We start from the raw sequence: 13,973 nt of genomic DNA on the forward strand, positions 1-13,973 counted from the left end.
ACCTGTGTTACTCAGTTGCAGGACCTAACCTTGGGGCCCATGACCCATCTCATGTTTGGGGTTTAGGTGTTCTTGTGTCTTCTCTGTCAGGTTTAAGTCACTGAAATGGATTCCGGAACAGCGTGCTTCCACCAGATAACGTGTTATGTATATACAGGACGGTTAGCGGGTCTTGACTTTCCTTACTCGGCGGTGGCCTCTTGCTACTGATCCCAGACCGCTGGGCGTTAAAAAAGCCCGGAAAGCCTAGTCCTGAGTTCTTATTTTCAGCTTTTCAGAGTGACAATAAAACATTGCTTTCAGAAAGTAGTCTGTAGTGAGTCTTAGCTGTGCTGCTGTGGCGACCACAAGTAATCCATATGTCTTCAAAAGTCAAGGTAAGATGTTTTCAAAATAGACCCTCCTAAGCCATTGTCTATTTTATCAATGTTACTAAAATAATGAAACTATTTTGTCTCTAGGTGAGTCCGTTCAAAATGTTAAATACATTATCTTTCTACTTTTAACACTTTCTAGGTACTTGTTTGTTTTACTGTATTTTGGATGCCATCATTATTAGGCACTTCCAGGCCTATTATTTCACAAAGAAACAAACTGAAGCCCAGAAAGTTGTGAGGTAACAAAGGTTTATACCAGATTGGAGCAGAGCCAAGAGGAAGGCGCTCTGACTAGCAAGCAGTCTGCTCTGTTGACTGGGCCGCACGGGCTGAATTTTCCTACTGTGGCCAAGGCACCTGGCCACCCAGGTGCACATCATACCTCTGCACCTCCGCTCCTCTGCTTCCCAGGAGGTTGGAGATCACCTGCTGACAGTTGAGTTCATCCTTACACTCAATTGTCCGAAGCCTAATGTGCGTTTTCTGTGGCATCCATTTGTGGGGAGTTGTGGTTCAAGTTTTCTTGTTTTAATAGATGAATACTAGTGTGAGGCAGGCAGTCTGTCATAGGGTGTTTATAAGTACTTGAAGGGTCATGACATGAACTATAATAATAGCTAGTTATTGACACATTCTAGACCAGTAGGCTATATATGTAAAGATCAGAATTGATCTTATCTTTACCATATTTTTGTTATAATCTCAGTGTGGCATTTGGAGACCTCCGCAGGAGCTAGTGGCATGGCTGTTTTAAAAAAGTTTCTTGAGATTTGTCCAGTTTGTCCTAGAGGGCCTCCTGTTCTTTTAAGAGTCATGGCTGATGAACAGTGCCATCTAGTGGGCAGTGAGGACCTTTTCTTGGGTGAAAGAGGGTTTGGTGGGCGACAGTCAAAAAACCCTTAGTTGGTCACTAATATTTAAATACCCAAGTATTTAGTAAATATTCTCATATTCAAGGGTGGTTTATAGACGTGTATGGGCAAAAAGAGCTCATTTAAACCAGTGCAATCCGAACAGAGGCACCAGATTAATGAACCACCGTCTTCCACTAAAACTAAAGGAGCTTGTGCAGCCGTCCTGAAGGAATGCCGGGGATCCGAGGCTGGGGAGAGGCCTTGCTAGGGACAGAACAGCATGGACGAGTGCATCGAGTCAGTTGGAGGGGAAGGGTTGTAAGTCTGGTCAGAATCATGGCAAGACACATGAAGAAATTTGGGGGAGGCTGGTTTGCATTGTTTCAGCATTTCCTAAAAGTGAGGAAAATACTTTGTATACACTCTCAAGGTTGGGATTGCTCAGTAGCCAAAAGGGTCCCAGCGAAGCCAGCACTAGTTTTGTAGTTCTTGGCATCTCTACTGCAGACGTTGGATTGGAAAAGAGGGTTGAGTTCTCGGGCTGATGGAACGAAAGGCGAAGGAAGGAGACCAGTGCGGGTCCCTGCGAGGCTGCCAGGCTCCAGATGTGCAGGAAGGCAGGAGGCTAGATCACTGGGGAGTAGGGCAGGGCTGAGGGGCTGAAGCTTCATAGGGGTTCCCTAAGGGGTAGTTTCTAGGACGAGGTAGCAAAGGGAGGTTGTGGTCTGAGAAAGGGATTCTTCATTTGACAACCTTTACACTCCCTTGAAGTCAATTCTCCAAATAAAGGTCTTGTTACTGCAAGTGTTATAAAGTCCCAGGGACTGTCACCAACAGGTAGATCTTTTGTTGGCTTAGATCAAATATTGATTTCCCTGTTCATATGAGGACATGGCTCTGCAGGGAGGGGCTCAGCTATTTGAAACAGATGTTAACTGCTGCGCCTACATGCTTTAGTGTCAAGGTTAAAACTACATTTCTAGGGAGGCAGCAAGAAATGGGGCCATAAACCCATTTTTATTCTTAGGTAGTTAAATACCAAAACCTTGGGTGGGTGTTGTAAATTCTAGAAGGACCTTTGTTTAGTCTTTATTTATTTTTTGGTGGTATGTGCCCCTAGCGGGAACCGAACCCAAGACTCTCGGGTCTACAGGCCGATGCTCAACCACTAAGCCAAACTAGCCAGAGCTGTTTAGTCTTTAAATGAAGTTGGTTTAACATAGTACTTGAGGTATCTCTTGGATTTTTGAAACACAGACTCCTTAGAAGACTGGCAACAGAATGCATAGGCTCACAGTTCAAGACTTGCCTTGATTTGGACTTGCCTTTGCCTCAATTTTTCAACTCAGTTTCAATGTTAAGATAACAATGTTAGCCCTGGCCGGTTTGGCTCAGCGGTTGGAGCATTGGCCTGTGGACCAGAGAATCCTGGGTTTGGTTCCCCGCTAAGGGCATGTACGAAAAAAAAAAACAAAAAAAAAAAACCAAAGGAAAAAGATAACAATGTTAGTTTAAATAGACAACATGTCAGCTCTGGCCGGTTTGGCTCAGCGGTTAGAGCGTCAGCCTGCGGTCCACAGAGACCCGGGTTTGGTTCCCGCTAAGGGCATGTACCTTGGCTGCAGTTTGTCCCCGGCCCTGGTTGGGTCGTGTGGGTGGCGGCCACTCGTTGTGTCCCTTTCACATCGATGTTTCTCTCTCTTCCTCTCTCTCCTTCCTGCTCTATCTGAGTGAAAAATGGAAAAATGTCCTTGGGTGAGGATGAAAATAAATAAATAAATAAATAAATAATAATAAATAAATAAATTCAATAAAGAAAAAAAAAATTTAAATAGACAACATGTCAATTTTTATATAATACATGATCTCTGCTCTATGACGTGGAAAAAATACATAGAAGAGATTTGTGGGAAGTAAACCAATAACTGATTACCTGTGGGAGGGGAAACTACAGGGACCCCCTCTTTTCTCCCGAGTTCTTTATTCTTATTGGTACTCAAATATTTTGATAAATCAGGAAAAAAAAAATAGATAAAGCAACAAAACTCCTGAGGTTTTTAAGAATCAGAAACAGTTTGAGGTTGACTCGATTAGGGGTCATCCCTGTCTACCTTTTAAATAACTCTTTCTCCCCCAGATTCAATGGTCAGTCATGGCTCCTACCTCAGTGAGCCCACAGAAAACATTTAAACACCAGGAACAGCACTAGTCATGAGAAGGAGTAAACATGTGACTTGAAAATTTTGATAAACTGCTGCTGGTTGGAAAGATGTACATGGAATACTTACAACACAACGTGGGCTCCCAGCTCAGCAGGCATGAGCAGACTGGTGTCCCAACACGTCCTGTGTCGTTTCTCAACAGTTCCGCTGACCAGGGATGGACAGCAGTTCCTCATGACTGCAGCTTCTAGAGTGTCTGTTGTCGAATATATAACCATTTGTCACGGGCCTCGTCTAAGTGAGCTTAATTGCTGCTTTCATTTCCCTGCAGAGGGAATATGAGGTGCTGGATCAAGTCGTATGAGAACCAAGTCAACAGATGTGCCACATTTCAGTGTCTTCGAATTTGTTTCTGAAATCCAGCGGCTTCATTGGCTTTTAGAAAACTTTAATTTGAAGAATCTCTTGTTGCATAGTTCAGCTGTAACAGTTGTTTTGAAAATGCTAATTTGTTCCAACATGATTAATATGTAGGGAACAATTTGAGCATAAGAAATTTGTGTTTGCTTAAGGGGCAATTTTGTCTGCAAGAAAAACTCAACGCAGCCCCAGCTGGTTTGGCTCAGCGGTTAGAGCGTCAGCCTGCAGTCCAGAGAGACCCAGGTTTGGTTCCCGCTAAGGGCATGTACCTCGGTTACAGTTTGTCCCCAGCTCTGGTTAGGTCGTGCGGGTGGCAGCCACTCGATGTGTCCCTTTCACGTCGATGTTTCTCTCTATCTCTCTCCCTCCCACTCTATCTGAACAAAAAAATAGAAAAATGTCCTCTGGTAAGGATAAAGAAAAGAAAAACTCAAAGCACAAAACTGTACCACCTGCACCCTCCTGGTGGTATGAGCCACACCCAACTATATCTGGTGTCTCGACGTTCTAATTTCAGATAACCTCCTTCCACCGCAGAGCCTTAGTCACAGCTGCAACCCTCTGATGCTCACTTCCAAAGCCAACTTCCTTTCAAGGTAACGGGCCATGTTTATGTGTGGTGTTAATCTATTTCTTAAATATTTAACACGTGACACCACTGCATTCTATTCCTTTAAATGTGTCACTAATAAAGTATTTGAATGTTAGGCCCAAATCCCATTTTGTTCCCGTTTCAGCACTGTGGTGTTTATTGGACTCTGATGGAGCAGTGGTTTTAGAACTGACTGTAGTAGGATTTCCTTCCCTTTCCCAACAGGTAATAGGCTGGCTTTTCCCCTTGGTATTGGAAGACGTTTGCTGACAAAATATTAAAAGTTTTTGTTCAACATAATTAGTTTCTGCAAAAAACTTTTTCAATGATAGTTATTATAATTACATAATTGTAAGTATAGTTATTTAACATTTTTTGATGATGAGTTCCCATGAATGCTACCTGTGGTTACCCATTTCCAAAAAACTAACGGACAAAATAAATATATTCGATTGGCTTAAATTTCATTGGACGAAGGAAAGCATGTCAGGCTATCACAGTGTCTCTAGATGCTTGAAGTGGAAACAATGTCTACTCTTCAGTTATAGAATATATTATGCTATAACGTATTCCGGAAGTCATCAGCTGAACTTTATCCTTGGTCAGGATTTGTCCACTTGACAGTCAGTCACCTTCTGTAATGGCAGTTCCAGAAGCAGCCCCTCCCCCCTCTGCTCCTCTAGAACAAGAGCTGAAGAGGGAATTATTTTGTAAGTCACTGTTGAAAGTGTTGGATGCCTCAAACAGCTGTGTCATGGAAAAGGGCTAGAGGGCAGTTGACATATGCCCACATTGGATGTCCCTTTCCCTCTGTTCCTTGAAGGGTTGTGCAAACTGCCTCCTCTCCGAAGCCTTCCCCACCCCCGGCAATATGGCAATATGGCAATATGTATCACTCCTCCGTGTACTGTGTGTGTGACTGTTACAAAGCATTTAGCATTGATGGCACAATCCTGAGGTTTCTGAGGGAAATCTTATTGTCACCAATGCCAAGCACATAACAGATGCTGAATACATTGTCAAAGAGCTCTGTCCTGCAGTGATAGCCCACATTGTAACTCTCGTGCTGTATAAGGCACACGTGGCCGGGGTGGTGATCCCTGCGGGCCCTTTTAGCAGGAGCTCCTCCTCACTGAACCCGTATGACCTCCCTTGGTCCTCTGCCATTTTCCTTCTCTGTTCTGTAATAGCTCGTAAAAGACCTGTGACTCAGTTACCGTCCTCACTGTGCTGGCAGGGGACACTGTTGACTCCTCGGCACTTCACTTTGTATTTGTCCACTGACCCCGCTATTCAAATCTTTGTCAAATCTGGGGTCATAGTCTAGGGGGGCAGGAAAGCAGTGACGCACACGTACAACATCGTCCTCGGTTATGCCCTTCCTTGACCCCAGGGCCAAGATCTTCACAGACCAGACACAGAAGAGACGGGCACTGCCCCGTCTGAGCTGCAGCTGCTTGGCTCATCGACAGAACTGCCTGAACAGCTGAAGTCAGCTGTGGAAATCTCCCCGGTCCAGAAAGGGAACTCACTCACTTTGCATGCAGCCACGGACCCAGCGCCTGCCAACATTTCATTTTTGTTTGAAAGTCACTGCTTTAATTAAAAGAGCCAGAGAGATTGCTGTGAGAGCCAAAGTACTTCATCTGCTACTCCATTCCTGTACTTTCGATCCGGCTTCAAGGTGTGACCATCAAGGTGTCACAGCTGTCGTAGTAAGGAAAAATCCGAGTCTGAATCTTGGTGACAGACCTGGTGGCATGTATCTTTGTGTCTTGGCCATTTGCTACACCCCGATTCCTAGTGCATAGTATACCGAATAGCTCTGGAATGCTAATTAAGTCATTCTTTTTCCTCCCATGGCTAAAACCTGATCTGGTCTGGGAGAGCATCTGTGATAGGTTGGCACCTAGAATTAGAAGGTTCTGCATCCATGTCTGTGGTATGTGTACACACAGCCAAGTAAAGCTAGGAGAACACTCCTCTGAAGCTCACTCGTCTTACCCAGATATCATTAAACCCGTATCCCAAGGGAAGTAACAGGAAACTAGACAATGATTTGCATGGGTGCTACTACAATCCCAAAGTGTGTGGCAGAAGAGAAGTGTACTTGGACACCTGTAATTTATTAGCCAGGAAAAGGAAGTCATATTCAGGTCCAAATGACATTATACTAAAATGGGAGGGACCTAAATTCTTAGCCTAAGTTCCCCTTTACAGTCTCCTTTACCTTGAAGTTTTCTAAAGTATTGTACACATTTAATACTATATCACTGCCTGGAGGAAATGGACATATTTTGATGTTTTCATACTTGAGGAGCATCTGACCTAACCAAAAGGATGGAGGCACAAGGCAAATGGTCAGGAATTGCTCCATCAGGGATCTCCCCAGCCTTCTCAGTCAACAAATGTTTTTAATGATGTAAGCATTATAGTCCTTTCCCCACTCCGACCTTACCAAGAATTAAGTCACTAGTATGGAATTCAGACCACAGGTAGAATCCTCTCATTAGATGCGTTTGCTTTGAAAGCCACTGCCAAGCCTGGTCTCAGCTTCGGCTCTTCTGCAGGGATTGTACAATGGGTGGCTCATGTGACCGCAAGAGAAGCAAAATCCTGAGAGAAAATCACTGAACTTTAGACTCTTGGTAGACTTTAAGGGACCAGCAGGAGGTAGTTCACTCTGGATGTAATATGTTGAGCTTGAAATTAATGTAACATCATAATTAAATCAGATGCGATCTATGAAAAGCATTAAGCAAAAGATAGCATTTAATAGGTTGAAGCCTATTTTTTTTTAATTTTTAATTTTTTGTTACAGATGTTTCTCCTTTTTTACCCCATTGACACCCTCCTCACCATCCCCCCCCCCCGCCCCATCTCCGGCCTTGTTGTCCATGTTCATTGGTTATGCATACATGCATATAAGTTCTGTGGTTTATCTCTCCCCCACATCCCCCTCTTCTGAGGGTTGTCAGTCTGTACTCTACTTCCATGTTTCTGGGTCTACCCTATTCCTCAGACTGTTATGTTCATTATATTTCACAAATAAGTGAGATCATGTGGTATTTGTCTTTTTCTGCTTGGCTTGTTTCACTTAGGATAATACCTTCTAGGTCCCTCCATGTCGTCTCAAAGGCTAAGAGATCTTTCTTTCTTACAGCTGCATAGTACTCCATTGTGTATATGTACCACTGCTTTTTTATCCATTTGTCTACTGATGGACACTTGGGCTGTTTCCAGATCTTAGCTATTGTAAATAGTGCTGCTGTGAACCTGGGGGTACATATATTCTTTCAGATTGGTGTTTCAGGGTTCTTAGGGTATATTCCTAGAAGTGGGGTCACTGGGTCAAATGGCAGTTCAATTTTTAATTTTTTGAGGTAACACCATATTGTTTTCCATAGCGGCTGCACCAGTCTGCATTCCCACCAGCAGTGTATTAGAGTCCCCTTTTCTCCACACCCTCGCCAACACTTGTTGTTTGATGATTTGTTGATGGCAGCCATTCTGACAGGTGTGAGGTGATACTTCATTGTTTTTTTAATTTGCATCTCTCTGATGATTAGTGATGTTGAGCATTTATGAAGCCTATTTTGAAAATGGTACCAAAAAGTCAACAACTAGGACTTGCCAAAACACTCAGCAGTGAGAGGTGGAGGGGCGGGGGCTTCCCAAGCTGCGCACATGAACATACTCCTTCCTGCTCCCTCACACCTGCTTCACCTGCTCACAGGCTGTGGAAGATGTGAAAAAAAAAAAAATCACTGTTCTGGAGGTCAAACCCAATGCCACCCAGATAAAGAATCCAAATGGAAAGTTTAAACAGATTTCTCAAGCTCAGAAATCGTTTTCTGATGCAAAGAAAAGAGAATTATATGGCAAAAGAGAAGACATAATTAAAAGGCGGAGCAGCATGGGCATCTTTGATATGCTTTTTGGAGAGAAAGGAGACTTGGTACAAATGTGCACCAGCTCCCAGTACTTAGATTTAGACGATGCTGCAGCAAAAAAACTAGCTCTGCAAAAGAATGTGAAGAAAGGAGTAGAGTGCTGTCCAATTGCCAAGGTGCTGGAATGCAAATAATTCATCGCACAGCCCCGGCTGGTTTTGCTCAATGGTTGGAGTGTCGGCCTGCAGTACAGAGAGACCCGGGTTTGGTTCCCGCTAAGGCCACGTACCTCGGTTGCAGTTTGTCCCCAGCCCTGGTTGGTCGTGTGGGTGGCAGCCACTCGATGTGTCCCTTTCACGTCGATGTTTCTCTACCCTCCACTCTGTCTGAACAAAAAATGGAAACATGCCCTCGGGTGAGGATTAAAAAAAAAAAAAAAAAAGAATTCATTGCACAGGACCTGGAATAGTTCAGCACATGTAGTCTGTGTGCAAGGCATGCCAGAGCCAAGGAAAATGGATACGTCCCGAAGATACATGTAAAAGCTCCAATGTAAGGATGATAGTTCAGTAGAAGATTCTAAAAGTATATTGACAAAGGCATGAAAGATGGCCAGAAGATGAGGTTACATGGTTAAGGAGACCAAGAATGTTTTAGATCAAGACCATGCTTTTTAAAAAAATGTATTTTAAAAGGTTGTTTTTATTGATTTTTAGAGAGAGGAAGGGGGGAGAAACATCGATGTGAAAGCATAACATCAATCCGCTGCCCCCTGCACACTCCCTACTGGGGATCGAGCCTGCAATCCAGTGCCCAGACCAGGACAGTGCCCAACTGAGCCATGCCTGCCAGAGCAAGGCGGTGCTACTTTCGTGCCTGTGGATTTACAGCTAGTTGAAGCACAGTGTGGCTTCCAGACTGAACCGTAATTATCAGCTCTTCCATTCCTAGTGAGAACCAAGTGAAGGCACGCCGACTCACTGTGGGGCGTATGAAAAGGGTCATGTAACCATTGAATTTAAGGTAAACTTTCCCGAGAATGGCTCTCTTGATAAACATTCTTTGCTGGCAAACCTCCTGGAGAGGAAGTAGAAGAGACTGATGAAACGAACCAGAACTGGTGGACTGTGATCCAAATCGGGAAAGGCAGCACCATTACAATGAAGTATCTGAGGACGATGGTCCTCCCTAGGGTAGTGTTCAGTGTCAATCTCTTAAGGGGCCAGTGAAGAACACTCACAGCTGGCATTTTATATATAGTGGTGAATGAGTGGACTATAATCATAACACACCCACTACTTGCTGTGTTTAGTACTTTACCAGAGTATTGTTTTAAGTTAAATGAAGGATGAAACACTTAACATTTTCTTCCCATGCCTTTCTTAGGCCATACCTTGTAATTGAGTTATGTATATGGGATAGCTTAGACTGAAATGCTAGCTACATGTATTGACTTCAATGTATGAATTTTAATTATTAAGCTATGAAAAAAAATGTATTTAACTGGCAACCAAAAAACTTATTAAGTGTTGATAACACGTTTCTTGTTTTGTTTTTTTTATCCTCACCTGAGGACATTTTCCCATTTTTTTTGTTCATGTAGAGTGGGAGGGAGAGAGAGGAACAGAGAGAGAGAAACATCGATGTGAAAGGAACACATTGAGTGGCTGCCCTCCACACGACCCACCAGGGCCGGGGACAAACTGCAACGGAGGTACGCGCCCTTAGCGGGAACCGAACCCAGGTCTCTCAGGACCGCAGGTCGACGCTCTAACCGCTGAGCCAAATGGGCCAGGGCAATAACACGTTTCTATTAAGGACTTGTGATGCCTCTGCATTTATTTGCTTGCCTCAATTTCGTTGAAAATGGCATGCTGTATTTTAGCCTGTGGCATCGGTGACAGAAATAACTTTCTAAACAAGTTTATCAGAATATGCCATTCCTTGAGGGCTTGTAGCACCTTTTTTTTAGAAGGTATGGTACAGGTTTACTTTGAACCATTTAACTTGTGCTCCAAAGTAACTGTAATACAATGCTGGTAGTATAGCAGATTACGATGAATAGCTTTAATTGTATATTTAAAAGTAATGTTCACACGCTTATATGTGAGTATCAGAATTCAAGCATTACTGAAAAGTATGTTTCCTTAATATACTGATCACAAAGAAAAGTTAAAAACTTACAAAAGAAGGTTTACATAATTATTTGAATTATTCCTCAGCCCAATCCCCCCCCCCCCCCAAGCAGTTATCCATCCTGTTAACCCCTGTGCCAGGTGGAGCATTAACGTGAAATGGAATTGCTCCCATTCTTGGCTGGACCTTGCCCGGGGTGGAAGAGTCGTATAATAGCCTCCATGGAGCTAAAAGATGGACAAAACAAGGATAAAAACTAAGCAACCTGGAAGGTTACAATGTGTGCTCACCACTCTTTTCTTTCAAAGTATGTGCTTTCCAGATGAGAAGAAAGGCTGCTGGAGACTTGACTTGGTAGTGTCACTCCCAATAAATTCAATAAAAAGGAAGAGATGGAAAATAAAGACTGTCCCCTCAATATCCTGCAGGTGCCAGTGGAGGGCTGTGTATTTCCAGTAAAATTCAAACACTTAAGACTACATGACCCTCAAGCAACTAAGTGATTAATATCAGTCTCCTACTAAAATCAACTCCAAATGAAAGCAACTTATCAAGGTCACACAGTACATAGAAGGATTATATTCGGTCCAAATGAACTGGCTTGAGGCTCTTCTCTGCCACCTGCTTCCTCTCTCTCCTCTTCCAACCCCCAACAGTTGTTGGCAGCTACCTCTGCTGAGAAAACTTACTTGAAATTGCATCTCGCCCCGTCCAGTGTTGGCTCACTTGGCTGGGCGTCTTCCTGTGCACCGAGGGGTTGCAGATTTGAATCCCAGTCAGGGCACAGCCTGTGGCTTGATCCCCAGTTGGGAGGTGTGTGCAGGAGACAGCTGATGGATGTTTCTCTCTCTCTCTCTAAAAATCAACAATGACATTTAAAAAAAATCCTCACCCAAGGATTTTCATTGATTTTTTTTCCCCCATTGATTTTCAGGTAAGAGTGGGAGGGAGGGAGGGAGAGGGAGAGAGAGAAACATCAATGTGAGAGAGACACATTGATCGGTTGCCTCCAGCACAACTCCAACAACCAAGCTGCAACCAAGGTACATGCCCTTGACCGGAATCGAACCCACAACTCTTTGGTCCACAGGCTGACACTCTAACCGCTGAGCCAAACGAGCCAGGGCCTCAATAAAAAAACCTTATAAAAAGAAAGCTTGCATACTCTGAATCATAGCTTTTAAAACTGACATATGGATTCCTTTTTCAATTAAATGTGTTCCTAAGTAAATGGTGTAGTTAACCATATTCTCCGATTTTAGTTGGGACAAGTATGCTGAGGCACTTGTTATGGCCCATAAAGTATGAAGAAAGCTGGAAAAGCTTGTAAGAATAAAAGACAAGGGGGAAATGTTTCAGAAAAGAACAATATCATAAGAAAATGCTGTTAGTCACCTTGATGAAGAAGCAAGCCAATTTTTGATAAAGTCCTTTTAATGGAAAATGTAAAACCCCTTTCAACTTCAATGTACAAAGCCATATGTAACACTTGCACTTAACAAATAAAAGCAAGCCAATGTTTTAAAAAAATACATCATTAAATGTATATATGTATATATTTACATAGCATATTAAGTTTAATATTTAGCTTTAAAAGTCACATAAATTTTACCAAAATGAGACAATTTTAAATAAATTACACCCTTTGAAAATGTTTAATTGTACAGTCAATAGCTTCAACAAAATATTGAAGTGTCTGTATTTAGTATCTGCTTTATATACTTTATATTTTACAATTTTTACAATTATTTGGCAGTAATTTTCTGATTATGACATGAATGCAATTTCCCAAATGCAGGCAATAGCTGGTGTTTGTGTCCTATTCTCACAGTAACTGTCTCAATGTAGTGAAAAATATCAGCTATTTTAGTAAACTGTACAAGGTCACATTTACACTTGATCAACAATATAGCATAGAATTTTGTATTTTTTTCCAAAAATAAATACATCATTTTAAATCTGGCATTTTCACAAACATCATATACACTATAATACAAACACAGCTAAGAAGTGCTGCTTTTTAAACGTAGCTTGTTTTAATAACTAACATTGAATCCTAGGAGCTGGACTTACGCTGTACTGCTGTGGTGTCAGTAACAAGTAATTACTAGAGAATTTCTTGGCACCGATGGTTTTATGAAGCTTAAGTCACTGTACATACGTATCATCATTCAAAAGTAAATAATCCCATTTCCATGCCTAAAAACAGCAAACTGGAACACACTTAATTTTCTTCCATATCCTCTGCTTCGTCTTCATGTATTTTCAAAGCTCTTACCATTTCCTTGACTGCATGGTACAAGATGTTTTTAACCTGAAAGAAATGTTTTAAAATTACACTAGAATTTCTACTCACTTCAGCTGGAGATAAATTAACAAATGATAACTGCTATATTAAAAAAATTTTTAAATGGAAAGCCAACTTCAAGAATAATAAATGTCAAAGTTAAAAAAGGCTGTTAAATCAAAAGTTAAAATCAGGACCATTAAAAGTTATACAATTACACATCCAGTCAAGATGGCAGCGTAGGTAAACGCGGTATCGCGTCCTCCCACAACCACATCAAAGTTACAACTAAACTACAGAACAACCATCATTCAAAACCACCTGAAATCAAGCTGAATGGAAGTCCTACAACTACGGAATTAAAGCAGCAGCCACATCCAGACTGGTAGGAGGGGCGGAGGCGGACAGGCTGGGCCCACACCCACGTGTGGTGGAAAAAAATCAGGAGGATATCTCAGCTGGGAAGGTCCTCCCTGAGGACTGAGGGGTCCCCGTCCCACACCAGACCCCAGTTCAGGGTTCGAGTGCCAGGAGAGAATCCCCATAACTTCTGGCTGGAGAAACCAGCGGGAACTGAAGTTCAGGGAGGCTGAGCGGCTGGAGCCCTAGACAGCTCCTTAAAGAGCCCGCGCACGGACTTATCGGACTCTCTCCCTCTAAGCTTGGAGGGGAGGCAGCTCAAGGGGCACCAGAGACATACAGGGAAGAACTGAGCTGTTTGGCATTGGAGCGAGGGCTGGAGAGAGGGCTCTCTCCGGGACAAACGTGCTGTCAGAGGCCTTTGTTCCTTTGGTGAGCCCTTCCCTGGGGTGGGAAAGAGCCGCCATATCTGGGACTCCAGCAACCTGGCTCATACTGGCTGCCTGGCCCTGGTGTCTCCCTGAGGCCCCGCCCCACCCAACTTTCAGGCCCACCCAAGCTGTTGCCAGTTGCTTAACCATAGGATTGGTCTGTCTTGGATCCTGCTTCAGGTTTTCCTAAATTCTTTCAAATAAGCAGCATCTGGTCTCAGCTAGCCCCATACCTCTTGTTAAGTAATACACTGAAACAAACACAGGGAGGCAGCCAAAATGAGGAGACAAAGAAACAAGTTCCAAGTGAAAGAACAGAAAAAATCTCCAGGAAGAGAACTAAGCGAAATGGAGATAAGCAACCTAACAGATGCTGAGTTCAAAATACTGCTTATAAGGATGCTCAATGAACTTAGGGAGAACCTCAACAAACTTAGTGAGGGCCTCAAGACCATAAAAAA

General features: G+C 43.0%; 1 protein-coding gene across 9 annotated transcripts in view; it reads right to left on the bottom strand.

Moving 5' to 3' along the window:
* Positions 1-11,850: 11,850 nt before the first annotated feature.
* Positions 11,851-13,973, bottom strand: part of JMJD1C (jumonji domain containing 1C) — a 307,703-nt gene continuing 305,580 nt past the window's right edge. For all 9 annotated transcript variants that reach the window (XM_036264655.1, XM_036264657.1, XM_036264662.1 and 6 more), the window contains one exon: positions 11,851-12,748. In XM_036264655.1, the coding sequence (XP_036120548.1) occupies positions 12,659-12,748 (90 nt within the window). In that variant the 3' untranslated portion in view covers positions 11,851-12,658. The remainder of the gene's footprint in view (positions 12,749-13,973) is intronic.

This window comes from Molossus molossus, unplaced genomic scaffold (genome assembly GCF_014108415.1).
Source record: "Molossus molossus isolate mMolMol1 unplaced genomic scaffold, mMolMol1.p scaffold_m16_p_17, whole genome shotgun sequence".
NCBI lineage: Eukaryota > Metazoa > Chordata > Mammalia > Chiroptera > Molossidae > Molossus > Molossus molossus.